Source organism: Meles meles, chromosome 1 (genome assembly GCF_922984935.1).
Source record: "Meles meles chromosome 1, mMelMel3.1 paternal haplotype, whole genome shotgun sequence".
Taxonomy (NCBI): Eukaryota; Metazoa; Chordata; class Mammalia; order Carnivora; family Mustelidae; genus Meles; species Meles meles.
The window spans coordinates 16245839-16273221 of NC_060066.1; the positions used below are offsets into that span (position 1 = coordinate 16245839).

The window sequence follows — 27383 nt, forward strand, 5'->3', positions numbered from 1 at the left end:
TCTGGAAGGACAATTTTATGTCAACACTGTAAACAGAATGGCCAACAAATATACTGGTTTTATTTACATCAAAATTAAACAGCACATTCTGGGTTTTATACCAAAGTTTAGCTGATAAAAGCCTGTTTCTCAACTCTTACACAGTCTCTGAATCATGACTTTTGAACCCAGCTCAACCACTACATTCAAATTTCAAAAAAGTCTCTCTTCTGGCAGCCCGTTTTCCCCTTCATTTTAAAATACTCTACACAGAGCTTTTACCCTGTGGTCCAAATCATTTCCTTGGCTTAATGTGGTTTCCTCTAACCTGCATTTTCATTTTCCCACCCATTTTAAAGAAAAACTACGGTCCAGAGTTAGATCTTTTATATGCTTTCATTGAGGCATCTTTGGCACAGTTGACGCACTGTATTATCATTACATCTATTAAAAAGCTATTTGTTCAAATTTTGTCATAAAAACGTGAAAACATTTTATTCTATGTACAATAATGTACACAAATTTAAATAGGTCACCAAAGAGACCAGAAGTAATTAAAGAGGTATATTTACAGTAGCACATCACAGTAAACGGAAAACCATTCACAGATTGAACATGGGTACTGTTTTTGTGCTTGGTTACACACTGAAGTGAAGCGTATTACTCCATTTTGGATGAACTGAATTTTAAACAAATAACCTCAATGATTAGTAAATGCTATTTTAATCAGTATCATCATTAAGTTCTTCAGCTGCTGGGCCCGTGTGCTGAATCACTCCATTTCTTTCTCTTTGAGCATCATCATCACAGTCTGTACTGTCCTCTTCGTTCAATTCCCTGTCAGATTCAGCAGCAGCTTCTCTTACAGCTTCCTCTGGATTTTCGTTGGGTGCAATAAATCCGTTGTTGTTAGAGATATTGGAATTATCCTTAATATCATCTTCGATGTACACTTTCTGATGGCACATTGGACAGGTATCTTGGATGTACAGCCATTTCCGAAGGCAAAGTGCGTGGAAATAATGATTACACGGTGTGATGCGAGCAGATGTTGTGAACTCATGATAGCAGATCGCACACACATCATCTATCTCTTGCAAGCGGCTCCCTTTTATTTCAGGAAGTGAATTAATTTTCTTAACAGCAGTCCTGCGATTCATGAATGTCTTCCAGCCATTTTTTGCTTGTAAGTAGATGTTAAAATATGCATGTAGACACATCATACAAGCCCGAATTTTACTTCCTGACTCAAACATCATAGTGTAAGCCCCGTTTCCAAACATTACTACTCCAAATATAAATTCAATAATATTGCCTGTTGAACGAACATAGTAGACATAATCATCAAGCTTTTCCCAAAGGACATTATAGTAGCCATCAATCATGAATAATGTATACACAGTGAGAGAAACGATTACTTTTAAGCAGAGTTCCACGCAAAAGGCCGTAACTGCGAACAACCATGTATTTAGTGCATAATGATGCCAAAGAACGTAACTGAGTAAAACAGGAAGAATAAACAGGCAAGCAGAGACAAAGAGCACAGGAAAATGTCTACGGAAAGATGACACATGAGAGGCACTGAGAGACATTAATACAGGGTCTGTCATTCCATGGATGAAATGCAGGACTGCAGTTAATAAAAGGCACATGTTTCTACTTAAGCGAATAAGTCTCTCTTCTGGTCTCAGCCCACTTAAACCAGTCTGAAGAGCCAAAATAAAAAAGAGAACAGGTGCTACGAAGCCAAGCCGCCTGTCATCTTCTTCAGTTGATCCAATAAAGGCCAATATTCCAAGGCCCAAGTAATGGGCTATTGAGGAAATTACAGCACTCATGCCCAGTACAGTTAGTGTAGAATCACATCCGCTAATTATAAGATTGCAAATGAGGTCCCAGAAATCATCCCAAGAAAGAAAGAAGGAATCCGTTTCATTTGCCATCCTTAAAATGTACATCAACACTGTAGCCTGAGCTGTAATTCTTGTTAGCCAAAAGACTCTCAGGATATCTGGGAAACGAATCCTCTTCCACGTATCCTCCATTAATAACTGTAATCCGTAAATTCGGTACATGTGCCTCACTAAAAGATAAACATACCGTGTAGAATAATAAAACCACTTAAGTTTCACTGCCAAGATGAGCACTGTGTTTAATGTGAGAATCAAAGAAGAAGTAAAAACTAAAGTCTCTCGGATGTGTAATGGCAGCTCTGTGATTAAGCCTATTACAGGAACCAAGAGATCCAAGATAATTAACTGTGAGTAGATGGAATGAATCTGTAGTAGTGTGATGTATCCAATCCCTAAGGTCAGCTGTAGAACGATGAGTGCCATCCATAGCGAGGGCCCTTTTCGAGGAAGCAGCTCGATTCCGAACGCTGATGTGTTGTAGGCACCATAGAAGTCAATGTGCAAAGAAGCATAATAATTTACCAACACTGAAGTTGCAGCTAAGAGAAAGGCTGAACTGTACATGTAAAACTTGAAAAGTGATCGTTGTGACAAGATCAGAACAATACTGGATACAAATATACCTAAAAAAAAAGGAAAGAAAGGTCATTTGAGTGCAACTTTATTTTAAAGATTTTATTTATTTGTGAGAACACGCATGCAGGCACAAGCAGGGGAAGGGGCGGAGGGAGAAAGAGAAGTGGACTCCCGTTGGGCAGCAAGCCTCATGCGGGGCTCAGTCCCAGGACCCCAATATCATGACCTGAGCCAAGGGCAGACCCTTAACTGACTGAGCCACCCAGGTGCCCCTTGAATGCAACATTTTTAAGAATGTTTTTGTACTAACAGTTACCCCCTTCCCTTAATTAGGAAATGGTGTTTTTTTTTTAAGATTTTATTTATTTATTTATTGACAGACAGAGATTACAAGTAGGCAAGAGAGGCAGGCAGGGAGAGAGAGGAGGAAGCAGGCTTTTCTGATCTCAGGACCCTGGGATCATGACCTGAGCCGAAAAGCAGAGGTCTTAACCCACTGAGCCACCCAGGCACCCCAGGAAATACAGTATTTTCAAAGTTATGAACACTTAAGTCTCAAGGCAATTTAGGCTTAAAGGCCAAGAAAGGTTTTATAAAGTCAAAGTTCAAAAGAACAGATCATACTATTTTTCCAAATCTTATTCCTTATCTTTTAAGTTCCAAATTCAAGTAGTACTATATATCCAGGAACCAAATTACTAAATTATCTTCAAGATTAGTTAGTAATATCTACATTTAAACAAGTTTTTAAATCTTGAAAGAACATGTCCTTTATAATTTCATAAGTACTAAGAATATTTAAACCAACTCTGTTACTTTAAAAAACATTTTTTGGTGCAAAATGCAAATATTTGTTCCTAATAAATCTTAGACTTCTTTTTCTTAAAAATGTTCTTTAGGAAATCAAGTTTAACTTTTATACTTACACCTTATGCCTTCTTTTTCTCAAATAGTGAACTCCTGCTGGTGTTTATATTTCCTGCTCCTTAAAATTTGTGCATTCTTCCGTAGGTCCAAATTCAGGGATTTTTTTTCCCCTCTATATACTTCCCTACAGATTTCAGAAACATTATCCAAGTTCTTTTTCCTGTACATTACTGTATCCCTTACTACAAATAGTCAACCCTTTTTACTGTTCTTCAAATTACAAAGTCACATTCAGAAAACCAAAAACATGTTTTTAAAAATGGAGTAAGTACCCCCCCACACTCCGTAAGTTACCGAATACAGTGTGAAGTGTGTGGTGTGCATTCAGTATCATCTTTCTTTGTGCTCAAAGTTTGTGCGATCACAGCGAACACTATCGCCCAAGGTTTCAATATGGAAAGGATATCCAAATATTCACCTGGTTCCACTTCTACGTTATAACTGCAACACCAAAGATTTCTAAAACCTAACTTCAGTAACTCTTGGGATTTCCAATTGCAGGTAAAGGTACCATAATTCTCTTAACGGTACCTCTAGCCCCGCACCCTAAAACTCTGACAGTTATTTGCCAATTCTACTAACACCTGTTCCCTCCCTCTTCTCGGTGACACCAACCAGTTAGCAGGATTCTAAAAACTCCTGTCCAGATCTATCCATAATCCCATCTATATAGGAACTGCTTTTCCTCATTTCTTTGCTCTAAAGGAGTAGTCCCTGAAATTACTATCAACAAAAATCTACATTCCTTGTCTGAACACTCAAGGCTCCTATGTGGTATTCCTCCCAACACACACACCACCACTCCAGACTTTCTCCAACACACCCCCACGCCTTTCTCTGCCATAACCGCAGCTATGTTTACATTCCTCTCTTTGCTTGGTATGGTGAGCTTTCCCACTCCCGGACTGTTCAAATCCTACCCATCCAATAGCCCAGTTTTCTCTGATAGTTACTGATTTTTGAAATTACCAACAGAACTCAGTGAAATGCCCAATACGCATACACTACCTTGTACTGTAGTTTGTAGTTATCTGAGAAGATCATCTACCCTGTTATATAATGTACCCTTGTGACAGCAAGCAAGGATCCTACTTTGCACATTATGAATCCCAAAATATTCTGCAGAAAAATTACTTCATTGTTTACTGAAATAACAACGGAGAAATGTTAATGTAGAATCCTGGATTATATTTTTAAAGGCAAGCACAAAATACAGCCCACATTGAAAATGAAACCTATGAAAACCCAAGACAAACTTGGAGTACAGCAAAGTGTCAAACCCCAAATGAAACATCACCTCTCCACCTTCCTTCAGCACGTAATCAAGACAAGACACTGCATATTACGGTGGAGGCATTTTACAATCTATTGCAAATAAAAACAAGGGTTAGTTCTTCCAACTGACGGCTTTGCCCCTGGACTTAAAATTTATCCTGTGCCAACCTGTCAGGTCATTTGTGAAAAGAAGAACAAAGGGACACAATCACCGGAAAGACACGTGCGTCTCTGCGTAAGAACCACCTGATTCCTGGAGCAAATGGGCCACCAATGATCTCCCAAGGAGCTGGCAGCTCGGAATGGGCCTTTCAATAGAAAATGACTGTCTTTGGAAGTTCAGAAACCGTTTTCACATAAGGTAATAGGAAATGGGATTAACTCAGCCATTATAGGTAATCTTGCTTTCTCTACATAGAAAAACAAAAGTATTTTTCCTGAAACAAAACAATCTCCTAAAACAAGTCAAAACAAAACCCAGATAACTGCAGTTCTATTTTATGCCACTTATAAAAAGAAAATCAAACAGGGAGTGTATTTTTCTCAGCTGTTCACAAAGGGGTAAATTAATCTTTACCTGTGAATATGAACTCTGCTATAATTTATAAACCAGCCCTTTTTATTCTAATAGCTTTTTTCCTTGCGCTATTGAATGAATTGATTTTTAGAAGTATTTCTGTAAATATTTTTTTTTTTTTTTGCTTCATGCAAATATATCAAAAGGAAAAAGGGGGGGGGGGGGATGAAGCACAATGTAGTGGGACTATAGTCTGATGTATCCTAGCAAGTTAACAATAAGATGTCACTCTTTTTGGGGCTCCTGGGTGGCTCAGATGGTTAAGCATCTGCCTTCAGCTCAGGTCATGGTCTCCAGGTCCTGGAACTGAGCCCCATGTAAGGCTCCCAGGTCAGCAAGGAGTCCGCTTCTGTGCCTCCCCATGCTCATGCTCTCTGAGATGAATAAATGAATAAAAACAGTAATTAAAAAAAATGAATTAAAAAAAAAGAAGATACCACTCTTCTCTTGGTTAAAATTATACCCCAAGACATAATAATGATGAAACATTTCAAGAATACTATAAAATTATTTTAATTCCTTTCCAAAAGTTGCATGTATGTAAGGTTCTTACATTTTGCTTTTATATTCCTGTTCCTCTGTGTGGCCAACTTACCAAGTAACAAGTCTCTCCAGTAACATTCCCCCTTATGGCCTTTAGGGAGCATTGTCAAGAGTGTCAGTATGTTGCATTTTCACAACTTCAGATATAAAACTCTTGCTATTTATCCTAGAGGCCTAAGAAAATCAAGCCCAGCGGTAAAGTTTCTCATTAGGATTTAAGAGTGATCTGAAGAAGCAATCAAAACTATATATAAATGCTACTTTATGAAGAAAAATCACCATGGGACACTGGAAAATAGAAGTAACTGAAAGCACGTTTCAGGGATCCAGTTCACCAAATCTCGTGATCAGAGTTTCACTGAAGTCTTCAGGGTAGGATCAGGCAAGGATCAAAATCAATTCAGGAGCTTTGAAGATACACAGAACTCAATTCATGGGAGAGTTCAGGGCCTTTGCAATTTGACTACCAAAAATAAGCAAACAAAACAAACACTACCCTGGCACAGTGTACAACAAAGTATTTAACCCCTTTACGTGTAAAATACATTTGTACTTTCTTTAACCTTGTCTGGAAGCTTAGGACTAAAAATTAAAAGGAAATAAGACATAATATTTATAACTCTCCAGATATCTTTAAATACCTTTTAAACATGATCTAAAGAAAACTGCAGAAAAACACTGAAATGCCTAACAGAGTAAAGAGGAACAGCACAGAAATACTATGATTACCTTAATCCAAAGGGAGCCTCAGCAGTGAAATGTAGACAAAGTAAATGTCTTGAAATGTTAATCTACAGGTATACTTGATAAACAGAGCATAGAGAAAATTTTTCTGTCGAACTCTCATTTTGGGTAAAAAGAGTATTCTAACTCTTCTATCAAGAAGAAATCTTGGGATTTTGCTTCTAAGATTTTTAACATGTTTTTATTAAAAAGAAATCTCAATATAATTTTTTAAAGTAAACCTTATAGAGGTATTAGGGGAAGAATAAACACAGTTTTGTATAAATATATATTCATAAACACATTTTTTGCTTTTTACCAAAGGGGATCGCATTGTAAAAGTGGAGTTTTCTTTACCTTTAAAAAACAAATGCCTTCCTGGGGCTAATAATACATTATATGTTAATAAAAAAATAAAAAATATAAAAAAACACAACAAAAAAACAAAACAAAAAACAAATGCATTTTTGATTACTTATCAAAGAGAGCATCTTCCAATTTATTGACCATTCATGTTTCTTCCTCTGAACTGCCAATTTATCTTTTGTCCATTTATCTATGGAGTTGTTTTTCCTTCTTGAACTGTAGACACTTAAAAATATTCTGACTACAAATTTTTTGTCAGTTAGCTGTAATGCAAATATCTTCTCCAGTATGTGGCTGGTCTTTTCATGTTTTTTATTTTTTAGGTTTTATTTTAATATTGTTGGACTTATCAACCTTTATTTACAAATTTGCTTTCAAATGTGTGTGTGTGTGTGTGTGTGTGTGTGTGTGTGTGTTTTAGAGGCGCGAAGGGGCATGGGAAGGGGAGAGAGAGACTGAAGCAGGCTCCACACCCAGCACTGAGCCCCATGCAGGGCACAATCTCAGAACCCTGAGATCATGACCTGAGCCAAAATCAAGAGTCAGTGGCTTACCTGACTGAGCTACCCAGGTGCCCTGACTTTCATATATTTAAGTTTACCTGTCAAAGAGCGAGCAAGAGTGCATAAGCAAGGTGAAGGGCAGGCAGAGGGAGAGGCAGGCTCCCCGCTGAGCAAGGAGCCTGATGCAGGGCTCTATCCCTGGACTCAGGGATCATGATGTGAGCCAAAGGCAGATGTTTAACAGACTGAGTCATCCAGGCACCCCAACTTTCATATATTTTTAAAGAGTTTCTCCCTTATTCTAAGGTTAAAAAAATACCCTCTATATTCTCTCATATTTTCTTCCAAAAATTTTAAAGTTATGCTTTTCACATTCAGATATTAAGCCACTTAGAATTGTTCATATGTTGGTGGTTAAGCATCCAGTATAATATTTTCCATATAACTAAATGACCATTACCTGAATAGTCTATATTTACCTCAAATTATATACCTTAGTTCTAACTCTAGACACCCATCAAGTTTCTCTGTGTACATGGGTGCACTATTTCTGGGCTTTCCATTCTGTGCTATTGGCCCATTTGTCTGTCTCAGTGATTCTCAACAAAGATCAGATTTTGCACCAACACCACCTCCCCACCCCCACACCAAGCATTTGGCAATATCTAAGTATCTAGTGACATTTTTAGCAATCACAAAAGAGGGAAGAAGGGTGCTGACGGATCTGCAATCGGTAAAGACAAGGACACTGCTAAAAATCCTATAGTTCAGAGAACAGCACCCTCCGCCTCCCCAAGAATTACCCAGTCCAAAATGTCAATCGTATTGTTGAGAATTCCTAATCTATTCCTATCATGTCAAAATTACTACTGCTTCAATGTTTTTTCACTTCCAAGGTTTTCTGGGTTCTTTCTACAGCACCCCAAAAATAACTCTCATTCTTTTCAAAAACTTCATTATTGTATGCCTAAATGTAATACAAAGAACAGGTTCCCTTTTAATCAATATATTTTTTAAGTTTTTATTTATTTATGACAGAGAGATCACAAACAGGCAGAGAGGTAGGCAGAGAGAGAAGCAGGGGCACGGGCGGGGGGGGGCGGGGGGAGGAGGGAGGGGGAGCAGGCTCCCTGCTGAGCAGAAAGCCCACAGCGGGCCTCATCCCAGGACCCTGAGATCATGATCTGAGCTAAAGGCAGAGGCTTAACCTACTGAGCCACGCAGGCGCCCCCCTTTTAATCAATATTAAGTTTTGTTATTACCAACAATACTGCAATGAAAGTCCTTCCCCATAGTCTTTGAACAAGTACAGCTAGGTCTCTAGATCAAATTCTTAGAAGGAGAACTGAGTCAAAAGCTGTAAGATGAATTTCAGTAGCTAGGGCCAAATGCCTTTACACAGGAGTGACTGTACACCAAAATTGTATAACTTTACTCATTTCCCTACAACTTTGACAAACTAGTTTTTATTTGAATGTTGAACTCTTCACCAATCTGATAACTGAAATTTGTTCTGACTGAGGCCGAGTTATTTTTCTTTTGCTTATTGACCATCTGCATCTCATTTATTGGGAACTGCTTATCCTGGGCCCATTTTTCTCTGGGAGCATAAATTTTTCTTAACGACAGTAAAACTTTTATTCAATCCCATACAATGCGAACAGTATCCTCAGTTGGTCATTGTTAAGTTAAAAAAAAAAAAGTTTGCCATAAAAATGTTTTTCATTTTTATTTATTAGAATTTATCAAAATTTCCCTTCTAATTTTGGGGTTTTCTTATATGTTTAGAAAGGCCTTTCCACTTCCATGAATTATCATTGCCTGAGTAATACTATTAAAACAAACTCCCATGCTTGTATTTTCTGCCTTGGATTTAGATTTGTTAATTCAGCAGCATGCTGCACTGGGCTGTGTTTCATTTAGCATTTAACACCTCCTAAGAATAGCTTAATATTCTTAAATACTCTATAGATTGTGATTTGATTTGATTTGGATCTCAAAAATGAGATGCTTTATATTCTGATCTGCCGAAATTCTTATATTAGTTTGATACCAAAAGCACAGTGGCAGTACTTTTGTAGGGACAGGGGAGTAAATTCTTTAGAGACGAGATATAAAATTGGTAATGCTTTTTACTTAGAGAATAGATTTCCATTATTACAACTGCATTTTAAAGAAAAAGATGAGACTGACAAGTTTTGCGATTTATATACAGTAATACTGAGGTCTACAAGTATTTAAAACAACGACAACCAGGTATAGAACAATTAATTTCAACTATCCTTTAGTATCTTTTACACACAAACCTGTCACTTTCAATAACAACAAGAGCTGCCTCATTGAATGGACCTCAAACATTGAAGACATTTGTTTTTATTCAGGTGAATTTTTAGCATCAAAACCAGTTTTTAAGAATTTTATCATTCTCGGGGCCCCTGAGTGGTGTAGTGTGTTAAAGTGTCTGACTCTTGGTTTCAGCTCAGGTCATGATCTCAAGGTCGTGTAATCAAGTCCGTGTCAGGCTCCACACTCAGTGGGGAGTCTACTTGGGATCTCTCCCTCTCCCACTTATGCTCTCTCTCTAAAATAAGTAAATAAATCTTAAAAAAAAAAAAGAATTTTATCATTCTCACAAATGTGAATAATTAGCAAACTACACTGGTATAATGTAAGGGGCAGTCCAGGTAATAGATTTGGAAAATATTTTGTATTTCTCACGAAGTGTGAATAAAAGTTCTGGGAACAAAGCACCAAGATTACACTGAAGCCTTCAGAAGACCAAAATATCTGTACCAGTGTGGTTTTAATAGAAACACAGAAATATTTTTCTAAAGTTATCAAGCTTATTAAGAGCTAACACTTAGTAGCCTTACTAGGTCCCAGGTACTATTCTAAGAGCTTACATCCTAACTCAGTTATTATCCTTAACACCTTATGACAGAGCATTATTGCCCATCTTTAAAAATGTAAAGGTAAGAAAAGAGAGGTACAGAGCAGTTAAATAACTTGCTTGAGGTCACATTCTACTGTAATTGTTGAATCCAAACTTCCACGATTTACTACAAAAAAAATAAAACAAATACCAAAATTACTGTTAAGTGTTCTTAAACTACAAATGACTTAATTAAGGAAAATACTCCTTTTCCTTAAAGCTCCTTAACCTAAAGCTCAACTGAGAGCACTGCATTAAAGCACCTGGTCACAAAGGGATTGTCAGAGGATAGGCAGTCAAAGGCCAAAAGAACATTTGAGGCAGTGGCTACACTATTTGCCAATAAATCCACGAATCCTCTCAAATACAGCTGTTTCTTTTCTTTTTCCTTTCTTTCTTTTTTTTTTTCTTGGTTCCATCATGACCTCCTCTCAAAAGAGAAGCAAGGAAAGTCATCCCCCCGCCCCCACCCCCTCTATGTTATATTCAGTTATGTTCTAAAGCAGCACTTCGGTTATCCCAAAATTGGTAGTTCCCTAGAAGTTTGTTAGCTTCTGTTGTCTCTCTAGCAAGCTCTCTCCCATCCTGTGGAGTTGAGGAATAGAAGTGATAATTTTTCTCCATTTCTCTCCATACCAAGAATTGGCATAGATTTTGCCTGCATGTATATATCATCAACAAATGTGGGCACGTATGGCAGGGAGAAAGGGCTGGCAGTTCGTCAGGCTCAGCTGGAACCCCTAAGTAACTATACTGAGATAAGGAACTGCCTGTTAATTTATGGTCATGGTGAGTGGTTTTTTAACTGGAGAAATAAAATGCCTTCCCAACAGGTCCCCCTTATTAATTTTACTTTAACGTTATTTAACTAAAATCACTTTTCCCCATGACTACCAGAATTAAGCAAAATACGTTAAGTATGAAAGATGAAAACTAGTGAATGCTTTCTTTTTAAGCTGAGGTATAACTGACACATAACATCATAGTTTCAGAGGTAGAACATAATGACTCCATGTTTGCACAGGCTGTGAAATCACACAGCTCCCTCAAATAATGAGGGCATCACACTTTTGCAGTGATAAGAAGGAATGACTGGGATTAAGTGGCTGGTGGGTAACTAAGAAGTCTTGTGCGAAAGAACACCACTTTCACATCTGTTAAGGACCTCGCATAGGATCACTACTATCCCATGCTGTACCTGGACAGCAGCTGTATGGAGGAAAGACACCCTTGATGTCAGAAGATTTTTTAAGCCTAGGCTCTGACAACCATTTAATTGCTGTATATCAAAAGCAAAACACACTAAACCTCTATGCCCCTCAGTTTCCTCATTTAAAAAATGAGAATAACACAATCCACCTCTAAAGACACTAATTTAAAGTTTACATTAGTGAAAAACGCTTTACAAAAGTGAAGTACCAAACAAATGCAAAATTTTATTTATTGCCAATAACAAAACTCAACTTTTTGGGGGGGGAGGGGAAGGAATAAAGAAGCAACAGATGGCTCCTAATTCTGAAAGGTTTGGTAAGGATCTCATCATCTACCCTTCCTCAGCAACACTTCAAGATCGCAAGCCTATGAAAAACTAATCACAAGAATTACCTCATTAACAAAATTTGCCAAGTTTCAATTACTTTAAAAAAGTCTTTTATGCATAAATGCTTCTCACTCTGGTAATGCAAGTGAAGACTGGGAGTGAAACACAAGATATTTTTAACACTCCATTCATACACAACAAAGACGCTGATTTTCAGAAGACTCTTCAGGAAAAAGTCTCATCACTTTCTAGCCACGTTTCTATAGCCATTTTCAATACCTCTCTATTCATGGAAAATTTTAGGACTCGTTCCAAGTATCGCCGCCTTCATGAGCATTTTCAGTAATGGTTTCAAGGTCTGACATGCAAAACCCTGTCTCTTTTGGATGTCATTTACTGCAGACACTTCACGATCATGTGGACCTCGTGGACAGGGAACTGACAACATACGAGTACTCTGCATTTTGGAAAGGGGTAAACTGAGGCCCAGGCTTTGGCACTTCACGTCCAAGGTCACACGGCGAGATCGGGGTAAACAGTTGCTGTTTTTCAAAGGCTGTCGCATAAGACGCGGCAAGCCAGCACTCATTCCCCAGAGAAACAGCACCGCATGCTCACACATCCATGCTTTCTCCCCAGCCTCGGGTGCAAAAATAAGCAGAAGGTTGACTCTTTAAAGGAGGACCGCTCCGCTGTCAACTCTGAGACAAGTGTCATCTCTTCTCCCTCCCAACCTGCAGAGACTCCCCTACTGGCGAAGAAATCGGTTCTCAAACACACGTACACACACTACCCACAGCCTGCGCGCGGTGCCCGCTCCCTGCAGCACGTTTCGGCCCTCAAAGCCGTCCCGGGATGCAAGCTACCCCTTTCCCCTTACCAAGGAGCCGGAGGAAGATCTGGAGCCCGATGCAGAACCGGCTTTGGCTGGAATCGTAGTAGGAGTTGAAGATGGCGTCGATGATGTAGAGGCAGGGCACCCGGAGCGCCACCTCGAGCGCCGCCCAGACCTGCTGATGGGCCATCCGCACCTGCTGCTGCGGGGGCCCCACCGCCGCCATGAGCCGCTGCCACACCGGGGCTGGGCGAGCAGGGCAGGGCCGCGCGGGGCAGGGCCCGGGACCGTGGCCAGGGGCGGGGGCTAAGACCGGCGACTCCGCCCCCGCCCTCCCTCCTCTGCTCCCTTACGGCCCGCCCCGCCGCCCGCTCGCGTCTCTCGAGCTGGAGCAGGCGGCGGAGGCGGCGGCGGCTGAGGCAGCGGCGGCGGCTCCCAGGAGGCCTCTGGGTGTCGGTGTTTCCGGTCGGCTAAGGTCTGGCTCCTCCTCCCTCCAACACCTCCCCCGCCCGCGGAGCCACCATCTTGACCTCGCCCGCCTGCCTCTGCCGTTGCTGCTGTTTGGAGGCCCCGAGGCTGCGCCCGCGGTCACGCGAGACCGCGGAGCCCGCGCCGCTGATTGCATCATAATCAGGCGCTTGGGGCGCTCCCTACAACGTCATCACGCACGGTGTAGCAATCCTCTCGCAGTGTTGCTATGGTTTCCGCCCACCTTCGCGGCTTTGGCGCCACCCTCGGCGCAGGCGCTCTCCGGTAGCCGCGCCCCCTTGTCTGAGTGTCTTCCTCGCCGGAGGCGGTGTCAGCGTCGGCTGAGCGCGGGACTCCTGCTTTCGTGGGCGGGAATGATTAGCTGTTTTATTATAGTCCATTAAACAGCCTATAAACGTGGTTCAGAGCTTCTTGGGAGGAGGAGAGCAAAGGGCGCCGCCCGCCAGACCTACTCCACCGCCCCGGAGGCGGGGTCTGGGGGATGGCGGACATTCCACGGGAAGTGTCTGCGAGGCCGCCTGGGGCTCCGCTGGAGCATTGCTTAGCGCGCTTTCTGCAGCGACCGCGCTACGTGGCACTGGGCTAGGTGTGGTGGCCGCTGCCAAGAAAAACATCACTCTCCTCTCTTTGCACATCACCTTCCCCACCTTCTACCCGATTGGACAGAACCGAGGGCACTCGTCGGCCGCATTTTGCCAATGTTAAGGGCCACTGTGACTTAAGGGCAAGAACCCGGGCCTCTTTGTTTCTAGTCTTTGAGGTAAGCGCATCCAGGAAGTCTCTTCTTTACTCCCCCGGGAAGAAGCCATAATCAAATTTTTGTAGGGGATCAGAATATGCCACCCCCAAATATGCCAATTTGACATAAGGATTATTTTGAGCGGAAGATAGTTGAGAAACAGCAGTAGAAGCTTAAACAATTTTTTAAGATCCCTGCCTGCCCTCCTCACTGCCACCATTTGTCTGACGAGCAGCGTATAAACTTCCATTTGTAAAGGTGTCTCCCTCTCCCTTACCAAAAATGCAACTCTTAGACTCTCAATTACCCACAAACCTTACTAAAGGAAGCCTTATTTTCCATTAGTTTCCCCCTTATGTTTACCTTACCACAAGTTTGCCACCCCTGAAAGCCTAAACCCCTTTTTCTTTGGTCACTTCTTTACAAATCTCTACAAGATTTTTAAATTTTCTTTTTCTTTTTTTTTTTTTTGGCTTTACTAACCCAGCCATCTTGAGAGATATAAAACAGGAAGAAAACCTCACTCATTCGGCCTCCGAGGCCAAACTGCGCTCTGCTATCCATTCGTATCAGGGATTTGTCTATAGGAGTGATTATCCTCTATTAATTAAAAACCCTCCAGAGGGGACGATTATAAAACTTCAACACCCCTTTCTCTGGGTGGTATGTGTGGTAGGATGACTAACACCCGAACTCCTTACTCCAGTCTCCCATTTTTAACCTTTTGTTGTTATTCCCCACTAGTAATGACTGGCATCCATCTCGTGCTGACTTTTTACTAGGCACCATACATTTTACTTCAGTCTTTGCTATCAGCCTTCTTTGGGTAGATATTATCTCTGTTTAGAGAGGAGGAAACTGGGGCTTCAATGGGTTATCAAAATCACCAAGCATATGTTTAAGTAGTAAACTGTTGAAGTAGTTACTGGCTGGTAAGAGTCAAACTCGGGATTGGAACGCAGGACTATCTGAAGCTTAGAACTTCAGGCATGTTTGATTCCTTCCTCTTCTCACCCACAGCCAGTTTGCTACCACATTGTATCCATTCTTTCCTCAGTCTCTCGCACTTGTCTCCTTTCTATTGTCACTGCCACTATCCTGACCCAAGATCCTACTGTAGCTTGCCCGATTAACTACAATATCCTCATTATGATTATTATGATCACTTTTCTTATCTAGTCTGCCTCTGCCAGGCTAATTTTCCCAAATTGCACATCTGGGGAAAAACTTGTGGTTCTGACTAAATTCCCAAAGGAAAGCAAACTTGATAAGATGGGAGGACTATTAAGGTTTATATAGAAAACCTCAGAGACGTAAATTAGCTTCTCAACTCACCTGTTATTCTGCCTTGATTGCAATTTAAAATAAAGAAGCTATTACAGAGGAAAGAGTCTACAAGTATTAATGTTAAAACAGGAGTGTGGTAGAGAAGGCAGGCGAGTACCGTTATATTATGGTAATACAAAATGAAGGATAAAATAATTCACGGGTTTTCCTCTTTTATTCAAAAAGTTAAATGTAGTAAATAGTCAAGAAAAATCTTGTAACAATGCTTCAGCCCTTATTGTTTTAATGGTTTGTCGTCTTAATTTGATGCACAAATATCATTAGTATAGAATTTTTTTTTTTAAGATTTTATTTATTTGAGAGAGAGAAAGTATGAGCCAGTGTGGGGTGGTGTGGGGCAGAGGGAGAGGGAGAAGACTCCCTGCTGAGCAGAGACCTTGAGGTGGGGCTCGGATTTCAGGACCCTGGGACCACAACCCAAACGGAAGGCAAATGCTTAACCAACCATTAATGTAAGAATTTCTAATTCAAACTAAATTCCATGTGGGTCCAGAGCTCTCAGGAGTGGTGGTATGGCCATTCTTATTTTACATGACTTCAAATTCTCGATCTGACTTTCCCTATCTATAAAATGACGCTTTAATAAGATCCTGGCAAAGTACTTTTAAATACTATCTTAAAACTAAGTGTATATTACTGAGGTTTTTAGAAAGCTTAGGAATTTTAAAAATAAAACAAGCTTTCAGAAGATTTTACCTACACCAGGGATCCACTCTTCTGCTTTACCTTGGGCATCTCTCAAGTCTCTGTTTTAAGTTCAGTTTCATCATGTCTGAGCTTCTCCAGTTGCCCATTTATGCGGTGTTTTTTGTTTTGTTTTTAAACGAGAGAGAAAGAGAGGGGCAGAGGGAGAAAGAGAATCTTAAACAGGCTACATGCCCAGCAAGGAGGCCTGACACGGGGCTCGATCTCACGACCCTGAGATCCCATGACCCAGACCCAAAATCAAGAATCAGACGCTTAACTGACTGAGCCACCCAGGCGGCCTTACATTTTATGGGTCCAGTTAAGTTGGGAGAAATAATCACCTGCAAGTAAAGATGAAGGGATGCCCTTCCTATACTACCAAAAAATATGCTGTACTACCAAAAAATTGATGACGATGATACCACTTAATAGATGCTATGATGGGAACAGAGCAACAATGGGGAAAATCTCAGAGGAATAGTTTTTTACAAGCTAGCTATGTTTGCTTGGGTTTGCAAGAGGGTTTCTCAGTTCTGTAACAGGAAATCTCTGTGTTAGTCATCTTCTCAACAGAAGCTAAATTCCTAAAAAGCAAAATCCCTCTTTAACACCCACCACATGGGGGAAAAAAAAAAAAAAGTTAAATATGCTTTCATAGAAATAGCTGCAATTCAGTGAGTTTTATCTTTGCTTGGTTTCTACATTGGCTTGAACTTCAAGTTGCACAACTCAGGTATGTATTTATATTGAATCCACTCAGAACGGTGTGGAGGGTGTGTATCATGCAGGCATACTCCATATACATAAATTATCTGTGTGTCAAAATACAGTCTGTTCATTTGGCTTTAATGGCTGAATGCCTTTTAGTTGTTCTAAAAAGCCTTTGGAAGTAGGATGTGTAAAAACTCATTTGAATTTTCTGTTGATCTTTGCATTTGCCAAGTCTTTGTTCCAGAGAGCCGCAACTGATTCTGGGTTGTCTTAAGCAAAAAAGGAATTTATTAGAGGGTTACTTTCATTATTTTTCAAGAGTGATAAGCAATTGGTTGAGCTTCTTGGACCATGTATCTTCCCCTAGCTTGTACCAGAGGGTGAGTACCTGCAGCTTCCTTACTGGGAGAAACCAGCAGGAGACAGGTACTTAGAACCCTCCCCACTCCCCCCCACAACCCCCCCCCCCAATGTGTTACGGATTCACTTCAAATGGAAGATGGGGATGCTGGTAGGAAGGGGAGGAATTGATAGCCCAGAAAGGGATAAATATGTTCCATAACTTTTTCACAGACCTTGGGAATTACTTAAAAAAAGTAATTTCTGGCCTGAAATTATTTTATAGTTTTTCTCATTTCATTAAAGTAAATTTCAGATGGGTCCATCAAAATTAAGCAACTAGTCAAGTCTTCTGGTTTTGTTAATGCCGAATGAACAGGGAGAGTATGTTGTTCATTTAAGGAAACAAGAGAATATAGTGGCATTTGGAATCAATATTGAGTATATACCGACGACTTTGGTTCATTCATTCACGTAACAGACACTGAGCACTACGTGCTTGGCAGTATACTTGCCCACTTCTGCCTCTTGCTAGTGCTCTGTCTCTAGACAGAGTACTTAACTCTCTAATCATCAGTATCCTCACCTGGGAAAAAGAAAAAAGATGGTTAATATTGCCAGATAAAGTATGAAATACATAGCATGCAATCATGTTGAGTTTAATCTCAACAAACCTGTGGAAAGATACAGAAAACAGCGGCAGAGCCAGGATTCTAACTGGTATTTTTCTGATTCCAGAGCCTATCTGATCCTCTGCAAGTAATTTTTCATGCTGGTTACACCAATTAAAACAATATATGTTAAGTACTTAGTATGACATATAGTATGTAACAGTAATTAGTATGGTGAACAGATTTGAGGAGAATATCCTCACGGGAACCCTTACAACACTACACACAACATTCTGCAATGGTTCTGGGGTGTATGGCTCAGGACTACTCTTAAGATATTGTTTGTTATTTTGGATTGTTATAGGTGATCATCACATTCATAGTACGTAATTTATGTTAGAATGTAAAGAGGTTATAGGTTAAATATGTTAATTATGTAAAGCGATGGTCAAGAATAATCTGAGGGCCAAGATACTGAGAGGCAGAATACAACACTAAGTTAAAAAAACATCTGGCAAAGCAGGGAGCCCAAAGAAGACGGATATAGTAGCCCACTGACGGACAGACGGACGGGAAGGGTAGGACCCTTCCCCCTCAATGGGATCCTGTAGTCCAGGCTCCTAATAGTCACTTCTCATTTCAGAGCTGCTCCCAACTGAGTAGAATAAAAGCTTCGAGATGGAAGATTCAGTAAGTGAAGACTTCAATTTCAATTTATTCTCTCACAGTTTTGGAGGTCAGAAATCTAGAATCAAGGCATCCACAATTCTGTTCCTCCTGAAGCGTTCTGGGGGAGAATCCATTTCCCTGCCTTTTTCAGTTTCCAGAAGCTGCCTGCATTCCTTGGCTCGTGGCCCCTTCGTTACATTGCTGCGTCCTGCCTCAGTCATCACAGCTCCTCTTCCTCGTACTGCCTCCCTCTTCCAAGCACCTCTGAGATTTTATGGGACCAACCTGGATAACCCAGGATACCCTCCTCCCATTTTGAGATTTCTAATCACAACTGCGAAGTCCCTTTTACCATGTAAGATAACATACTTACAGGACATGGACGTATTTGGGGGGCATCATTTAGTCCACCGCAGTAGGAATTCTATTTCTACCCTTTCATTCCTAGCTGTGCATTTTCTGTCTATATGGGACATGGCACTGTGTAATAGGGGTTTAGAATGTATACTGCATCCTAGCGGATGGCACCTCATTCACTGGGCATTATCTCCCGGCCTTGGTCTGGTTTCAAAAGGTTTTTCTAGACGCACCTGAGTGGCTCAGTTGGGTAAGTGACCGTCTTTCAGCTCAGGTCATGTTCCCAGGGTCCTGGGATCAAGTCCCACATCAGGATCCTTGCTCAGTGAGGAGCCTGCTTCTCCCTCTCCCTGCTACTCTGCCTGCTTATGCTCTTTGTCAAATAAATAAATAAAAATTCTTAAAAAAAAAAGTTTTCCCACCACTCCACCAGGCCAGCATTTTCTAGGATGGGCTAGGACTGGTGAATCACATGGCCATGTGTCCACTGAAACACCTCTGCTGTAAATCAGATCCCTAGGTCGGAGGCACTATTACGTAGGATATATACTGATGGATCAAACACTTGTAAACCCTTGGATAGCGATGCTGGCCCACACCCTGTGGGCAGGAAAGGCAAACTCATACATGCAGATGGGAAGATTCTAGTCAAGGTGAATCACTGCCCTTCTGCCCTTCACAGAAGTCCAGTGTAATCCACTTGCTACCTTGAGGGAGGGTGTTGTTTCAAGGGCTCAGTGCTGAATGCTAGGGGATGGCTCCTTGGTGAGTAGAGGCCAGGCTGCTAGCATCTTGCTAACCTACATCCTTCAACCGACCTTATTCATGAGCCCGTTATGCTATTGGGGCAGCGCATGCTACAACTGCTAAAATTAACTGGTGAAGTCTTTTTACTTGTTTAGTTCCTCTTGCGTGATTCAGGTCTCTGGTAGGCACTGTTCTGCAATACAAACATCTTTACTCAAGTATCTAATCCCGGAGACTTCTCCGCTGCCTCTTCTCCTGGCTTCCTTGTCCCTGATCTAATCTTTCCCACTCCAGGTCCCTGATCAACTCATCGATCTATCTGACATTTGTCATAAAGGTAATTCTTACTTCAGGCCACTTCTCTTTCTATACAAAGTGGACAACCAGAAACACTGCCAATTTTGCCTTTTGGGAGGATTCCCCTCACTTCTGAAGAGGGCTGTCAGGTGGCAGCGGTCTGTTTCTTGTTCGCACCCATATTCCAAGAAAAGCTATCAGTGAATTTAGCTGCGCATTTCTGTCCTTCGTCAGCAAGCCCGAAGAGCCTCTCAAGTGGCCAAAACTGTGAGCGGAGGGAAGGGCACTGATGCAAGAGTTATAAATGGGACACAGGAGTCTGGGCCACCTGCCTGTGCACCTGTTCATTTCCTCTGGCCTTGTCGTGCATCCCAGATGCGACGCTTCCATCTTACGATGGACTGACTTGAAGGGTCTGGCAAACTCAGCTTGTGATGGGCAACACTGGCTACAGGTTACCTGATGTCCCAAGAGATGCTCAGACTATACCAACGCCTACTGGCATGCAAGAGCCATTTCTGGGTGATACACGGTTCTCTACTGCTTATTGCCTGGCCTTGCTCCAGATGTCTAGGTCAGACTACCTTATGATTTTCCCCTTGGGGCTCGCCATCAACTCCCATGGCTCACAGATACTCGTACCACACAATTCCCTGGACTGAATGGCCCGTTAAATGAAGCTAATTACACTGCAGCTTGTACCTGATTTAGAGCCCTTAGTGCCGTGGATCCCACTGAAAACTGGCAGCCTTCTAGGTCACCTAGTATCTGAGTCAGAGCAGCATTCCCAAGTTCTGAACTCCCACAGAGAAGCAGAGAGAGGTTGGTGTGCTTCCTTGGTACAGGAGTATTGATGACTGGGAGAGATGCAAAAACTTGTTCTTTACTGCCAAGGAGCTATCTTAGCATTCAAGCAGACCAGCAGCCCTAAAAATGTCACTATTGTAACAGGTTGCTGTTTATTAGTGATTATTTTCTCTTTGGAGTGCAAAGTTTTTTATAGTTTTTTTATCCGACCTAATTAGTATGATGCTACAGATACAGTAGGTTAGCGTGATACTCTGTGGGATGCTCTGATGGTCTAGATCTCCTCACACCATAGTGTGATGGGAGAGTGGAGTCCTACATGAATGCGAACTGCATCATAGCCAGCTCTCGGGACCCAGGTCCATACATACCCTCATGGCTCCTGGTGGGACACGCTGGCTAGATCCTGAATTCCCTTTGACACAGGGTCCAGCTGAAATTGTTGCAAGTAGACCCCAAAATGAGGAAAGGAGCTGTAGGCTGTAGCTGCTTCATTGTGGTGTTGTGGAAATGTAGTCTTATTCATAAAGTTGTGTTACCTTTCCTGGAGTTATGAAACTATGCATACATAGCTTTCATTTAAAAAAGTAAAATTCAATTACTGAAAGAGAAACTAGGACAGTCTGTCCATCCGTGACTATCTACCTAATGATGTACGCGCAGCTTTACTGCGTGGGCCATTCAATCCAGGAGACAACATGGTACGTGTGGGTGTGTGTGGGCATGCATGTGTGGTGTGTATGTGATGTGTGTGCGTGTGTGTGTGTGTGTGTGGTGCAGCTATGCTGTGTACCAAAATACAGTTTTAACTTCATAGTCATTATTTTCTATTTGCCTTTGATTCAACCTTGACCTTTAAAAAGCCAAAGAGACAAACAGCTATTCTGACAGTTTGTGGCCTCTCTGAAATTACATGGTTGTTCATCAAGTAACCTGCCAGGTATTATCATATCGAATGAGAAAGATGCCACTGTATTTATTGTTAGTATTTTTATATTCAGTGTATAATATAGGTAGGGATACTCAGCACAGCAGTGGTAAGAAATTCTTAAGTGCTTTCTATGTTGAAATTTCGTGTCAGCTTAAGTACTTGTATGTATTTATTATTGCTGGAGTGAATTTCTTCAATGGTTGTGAAAGCTAATAAATTTATACATTAATTATTATAAACTTCTAAATAGTTAAAAAAAAAAAAAAGCTACACAAAACCCATAACAAGCTCTCTCAAGGCACTGGACACAGGCAACGGATGACGACCCATGGGAGATGCGAACCCGCAAGGCGAACCACTGACTTGCTCCATCTTACTGCCTGAAGAAAGTTTCTGGGCTGTGGCTTGAGAGGGAAGCCAGCAGGAGCCCAGCAGACTCCCAGAGGTGTAGGATGACCAGTCCCAGAAGCCCAGGAATGAGTCCCGAGAGTGGAATGCCAAAGTGGAGAGAGCTACAGACAACTCCGGACATCTGCTGACCATTCCCCTAAAGCAGCAGGCAAGTAACGACGAGTACACACAACACACACAAGAGGAAATTACCAGAGGCCAAGAAAATGACCGGTCTTATGGTTTGCCCAATGTGAACTGGCTGCACCCTGAGGCTGTTCAGAATAACATGTATAGGGTTTCTCCTCACATGTGCTTGTCATGTGGGAGAAAAGTGAATTAAAAATGCTATTTATTAGTTTGTCATCATTTTAAATGTCTTATTTAAAATGTGTATGTTATACTCCTATATCAACATACACATATAACTTATTAAAATTATGAAGTTAATGAACCAAGCAACTCACGGTCGAGGGAGTTTAACAGAATTATCATTACTGGTTTTTAATCACAGCCTCTCCATCAAGTGAGTGTATTACCCGGCAACTAATCCTGATGCTCACAAAGGAAGCCTTCAGCCCCTGGACACATTCCTGGACTGAGATGACAAACACTCCATGAGCCTCCTGATCCTTTCAGTCTTTTTTCCTTGGTTCCATTAGCTGCCTCTTCCTGAGCGGGCCAGTCCAGCAAGTGCTCGGAGAAAACTGTAATGCAAATGGACACACTCAAGGTGGAGACAAGGCTTAAGGGACCCTTGTTTTCTTCCATCCACACGTAAGTCTGGCCCATTCTTTAATTCTCAGTTGAAGCATCCCTGCCCCCATCTTCCCAGGCACACTCTCCACTGCCCCGAACCCATATCCCCAGGCATGGACAGCTGCCTCCCCTGGGTGTGCCTGTAAAAACCCATTTGTCTCAGCACTTAGTATCATTGTGCCCATGTCACCAGAAGTGATCCTACTGTAGGCAGGACTCAGCTTGGTGTTTTGGTTTTTTTTAAGATTTTTATTTTTAAGTCCTCTTCACACCCAACATGGGACTTGAACTTAACAACCCTAAGATCAGGAGTTGTGTACCCTATCTACTGAGCCAGTCAGGCGCCCCTCAGGACTCGGCTTTACTCACCTCTGTCTCTGGCCCTCATCACAATGCCTAACAGAGAAAGGACACAGTACGTGCCAATTAATCAATGAGTGGCTTTTCAAAATAAGGACATTCTACTTCAACTACTAAAGCAAATGTGCAGCCGTTCCTCACACCCAAACTGGGAAATGGTAGTTCACCCTCTATGCAGACTCCTGAATGAATGAAATATTCCCTATGTGCCAGTCATGGTGGCGATAGTCAATGTACGTTAACTCATTGAAAGCCAACGAGTATCCTTCAGGAGGTGTAAGCTGTTCACCCATATGTACAGATGCGGAAACTCAATCTTGAGAGGCTGCCTCAGGTCACGGACAAGGGAGAGAAGGCAGGAGGTGTATGAGTAGAACCTCAATTCTATGAACACAGAACCCACGTCAACCTTCTGGCATCCCTGAACCCTCAAGGCCTGATGTGTCTATCGCAGGGTGAACGCATTCATTCCAATGTATCTGACTTCAGCAGCCTATTCATAGCTTGCGCCAGACAAGTGACTCCTCAGCCCCCGGACATGTGGCTCCCTGACTCACCTTCCTCATGGCTTCTCCCCTGCCTGCCTTCCTCCCCATGTTGGCTCAAGTCCCAGCATATAGCATTTCTAGCCTGAGGCTCAAAAGCTGCAGGCACACATGGGAGAAGAAACCCCATCTGTGGAAGAGGAGATGATTCAGGCAAACAGGCAGGCTGCTCTGTGGGATGGGAATGGAACAATCAGGCCCCCTTCTGTGGTGGGGCGTACATAGCTAACATTTCCTGGGGGCGTACTATATACTAGACACTATTCTTTCTAATCCTTATAACAACCCCCGTCTTCAACATATCTCTGTTTCCAAATTGATCTAATACGATGTCCAAATATTTTCTGAGCAAGCTTTTTGCACCTGCATTTTTTTTCTCCTTCCACTAGCATCGCCCTGACTCCACTTCCCAAGATCTTACCCAGTTTTTAAGAGGAGTTCGGACACGACCTCTCTGAAGACGTCCCCATTCTCAGAACTGTCCTTCTCCACCTCCGCACTTCTATGTCATGCTATTACTCACATGGTACTCAATGTATTCCAAGTCTTTCAGTTTTTGTGTTATTTCTGCTGCTAGGTTGTGAGCTCCTCAGAGATTGGGCTGTATCTAATGCACCCGCAGTTCATACACACAACAGGCTCACCGATCCTGTCCTTCCTGACGCTGTTACGAGCAAAGGGCAAGCAGCTCCAGCCCAACCCCAGCCAGCCAAATGCGACATAAAATTGTAATCCTGATAAAGCCAATTTCTATGTTTCCTTCATCAAGAAAACAAGCCCGGATGGCTTCAAAGTGCACCAAAACAAAGCTCTGAAGTGCTTCTCAAAATTAGTCATCCCAAAGGTAAACAGTGATTCTCTGCAATTAGTCGTTCCAGTGGTAAACAGTGGAGCTGGCAGACAGCCATAAAATAAGGGGAGGCTTGAAAAACTGCAGAAGATCTCACATGGCCTATAGCTCCTTATGTTGGCCCTGATGTCCACCAGAGAAAGAATATGAAAAGGGAGCTTGAGCCCTGTTAAATGTAAGATTTTAATTTAAACTTTGAAAATAGGTAGCTTAGGGATGCCTGGGTGGCTCAGTCAGTCAAGCACCTGATTTTGGCTTGGGTCATGATCTCAGGGTTCTGGGATGGAGCCCAGCATTGGGCTCCCTGCTCTGTAGGGAGTTAGCTTCTCTCTCTGCTTCCCATTCTCCCTCTCCCCTTCCCACCCCCCACCCCTCATGCTCATGTGCTCTCTCAAAATCTCTTAAAACAAAACAAAACTAGCTTATTACATAAACTTAAGGCTGGAAATCTACTTTCCCCATAATTTAAAGCAGTCATTCTTGGTCTCTTTTCTACAACAAACCTAATGTATAAGACATCTTCCCCAATACTCATTTAGAAATGCTAAAAGGAATGAAGTTAATAAAATAGAGTAATTCTTAACCTCGTCCTTCCCTAATCTAGTCAGGTTTCATAACAAAGCTGCACCATTTGAGTGCTTTGATTTGGGCTGTACTGCTTAGTCCCATCGATTTTGTATCTCAAGTCCATCCACTTCCCACTGCCAGCATCCTAGTCCAAGCTACCGCCATATCCTCCCTGGACAACCAGAGAAGCCGCCTCCAAGGTCTTCCTGCTTCTACCCTGGCCCCACTTGGGTTGGTGTTCCACACTGTAGCTGGAGTGATTTTGGAAACAGCACTATGTCTTTCACTCTAAAATAACCAATGCCCTGTGTACAACTGCTTATTAGACAATAGCCTATAAGACCATTGAAAGACACCCTCATTTTGCAAGTAAGGAAATCGAAGGCCAAAAGAATACTGGAACCACATACCAAGGTAAGACAGGACCGAGGTCAGAATTCACTCATTTCAGGGAGCCATACTGCTTCTCCCCGATATGCAGTTCATTCTCATTATGATAATGGAAGGCAAACAAGATGACTTGGACTGATCTAGAGCCTGCTTTCAGGGACACAAAATATTAAAATAGGCTGCCAGGAGAAAAGAGAGGTGAGAACCTCGCCTAAACTTATGTATTAAGGGTCACTCACATGTAGATCCTTGTGTCTCAGGATCCACCTTCTCTAGCCAACTAGAGGACAGGGGCGGCATTCCAAATCCAACACTATGTGATCCACGTGGGGAGCATAGGATTTCACTGGCTGGATGTGCAGGATTTGTGTCTTCCATGGTGTCCCGTGCACCTGCTTAAGAAGGGTGGCAAGACGAATTTCTGCGGATTCCGCCCACCTCTGCCACTCTGGTTTGGTGGCTGCTGATAGCATTTTCCCCCTAGAATCCCTGGTTGCTCCATTTGTACAATGGTTGGTGATCCTTTGCTGAGGATAAGGCCAGTGTTCCTTCTCCATTTCACTGCTCTCTGGAGGCTGGTGAGTCTTGCTTGGGTAAGATTCCACATTTTGGTGGATATGCAAAATGCCCCCAGCATCCCGCCGCAGCACTTGGCAGGCAATGGGCCAGCCTTCTTCAGAACTGGGAATCAGCCCCAGGTTCACCCTGTCTGCAATGTTTGAGAGCTTCAGTTTTCTGTTATCCCCAAAGTGTATTTGGCACCGATCTGCCACTCCATTGATATCAAGGTTCTTTCTCAGGGCAACTACAGCATGGGGGTTCCACTCGCAGGCATGGACGAAGGCAGCGCCAGCATGGACGAGGAAGGGCAATGTAAAATAACCAATCCCTGCATAGAGATCCACCAGCACCTCTCCAGCACAGGGCAGCGATGCCACTCGAAGCTTCTCAGTGATGTTTCCGAAGGAGAACATGCACCGGGTCACGTCAAACTTATATCGGATCCCATTATCCACATGCTCTACCCAGCCATGGTCGCCCAGCAGCAGAGTCACTGCTGGCGTTCGAGCGCCATCTGGGGATACCCGCCCTCGTTTGGCCACACGCTGGACGCCAAGTGCCGACGCAACAGTCTCCCAGAGTTCTGGCTCCAGATGTTTCCATTGCTTGGCTTGGAAACAGTCCTCGCTCAGCAACAAGAGGTCGCCATGTCGTTGCCAAGATCGGGGCAAATCAGCCTCCAACTCAGCTGACCACGTCACTCCCCGACCCTCTACCCAGCGACTCACTTCAAAACACAGCCTTTGGGCAGGGGAACAACCCTGGGCCTTCTTTGAGGGAACAGGATCCAGGAGCTGCGTTACTGTACAGGTGCTGCCTGGAGCCACACGATCCCTCAACTCGTGCAGGTGCTGCTCAGGGAGAGTCTCTCCCAGCACCGGCAGCGCCACCGTGCCGTCCGGCATCTTTTCTACACGGTGCCGTCTGTCGAGGAGTTTCTGCTTCTCGAGATATTCCCTGTATCGCTGGGTAAACCGAGGCTCAGTCACAACCGCGACAACAGCCCCAGGCTTCCCACCTTCCCTTTCCATGTTGCCGCCTCCACATCCTCTCGGATTCCCTCCGCGAGACTCCCCGAGACTCCACTCACCTTAACTACCGCGGCTGCAGAACAAGCGGCGTAGTCGCCGCGGAACCGGTGTCGGAAGTGACGTCAAACGGGCAGGCCGGAACTAAATACTGAGGCGCTTGGTGACAGGTAGCGTCGCCGTTGCCGTGTGAAGCCGCTGCCGCCATCTTTGTTGTGCTTGACGCTGCTCTTGCTGCCGCCCAACAGAAGGTTAACAATAACAAGGAGTTCTGTGGGCTTAAAGACGCCCAGTTAGTCGGTATTCTCCAGAACCCTCGTGCATCTCTTCAGTTCTGCTCACGAATCCAAAGAGAGAGAAGTGCGCTTAGGAGGATGGGCTGAATTTGGAGAAAGGCCTCCCATAGTCTCAGGCGGCTCTCAGATCAATGTCAGTGGCCACAGCGTTTGCTGCAAGAGTCATTCCCTCCTCATTCCCTTTCTTGTTGAGATAGTCGTCACCGTCTCACTGTCC

The 27383-nt window shown here is 42.8% G+C and overlaps 2 protein-coding genes across 2 annotated transcripts; both read right to left on the minus strand.

The window, feature by feature from the left end:
* Window positions 1-40: 40 nt before the first annotated feature.
* RNF139 (ring finger protein 139) lies at window positions 41-13310 on the minus strand. Its single transcript, XM_046007728.1, has 2 exons — window positions 12735-13310; window positions 41-2515 (listed from the first exon to the last, which is right to left on the minus strand). Exons 1-2 carry the CDS (start codon window positions 12913-12915, stop codon window positions 702-704), a joined length of 1995 nt encoding a protein of 664 aa, XP_045863684.1. The 5' UTR covers window positions 12916-13310; the 3' UTR covers window positions 41-701.
* Window positions 13311-15399: 2089 nt separating this feature from the next.
* Window positions 15400-26977, minus strand: TRMT12 (tRNA methyltransferase 12 homolog). Its single transcript, XM_046013848.1, has 2 exons — window positions 25521-26977; window positions 15400-22517 (listed from the first exon to the last, which is right to left on the minus strand). The coding sequence occupies exon 1, from the start codon at window positions 26871-26873 to the stop codon at window positions 25554-25556; it is 1320 nt and encodes a 439-aa protein (XP_045869804.1). The 5' UTR covers window positions 26874-26977; the 3' UTR covers window positions 15400-22517; window positions 25521-25553.
* Window positions 26978-27383: the final 406 nt, after the last annotated feature.

Bases quoted from the DNA above. Each gene is read 5' to 3' on its own strand.
- TRMT12 (XM_046013848.1), bottom strand. From the start codon at position 26,873: ATGGAAAGGGAAGGTGGGAAGCCTGGGGCTGTTGTCGCGGTTGTGACT.
- RNF139 (XM_046007728.1), bottom strand. From the start codon at position 12,915: ATGGCGGCGGTGGGGCCCCCGCAGCAGCAGGTGCGGATGGCCCATCAG. The intron at 2,516-12,734 runs GTAAGGGGAAAG...CTTTTTTTTTAG, and splicing joins GATCTTCCTCCGGCTCCTTG to GTATATTTGTATCCAGTATT.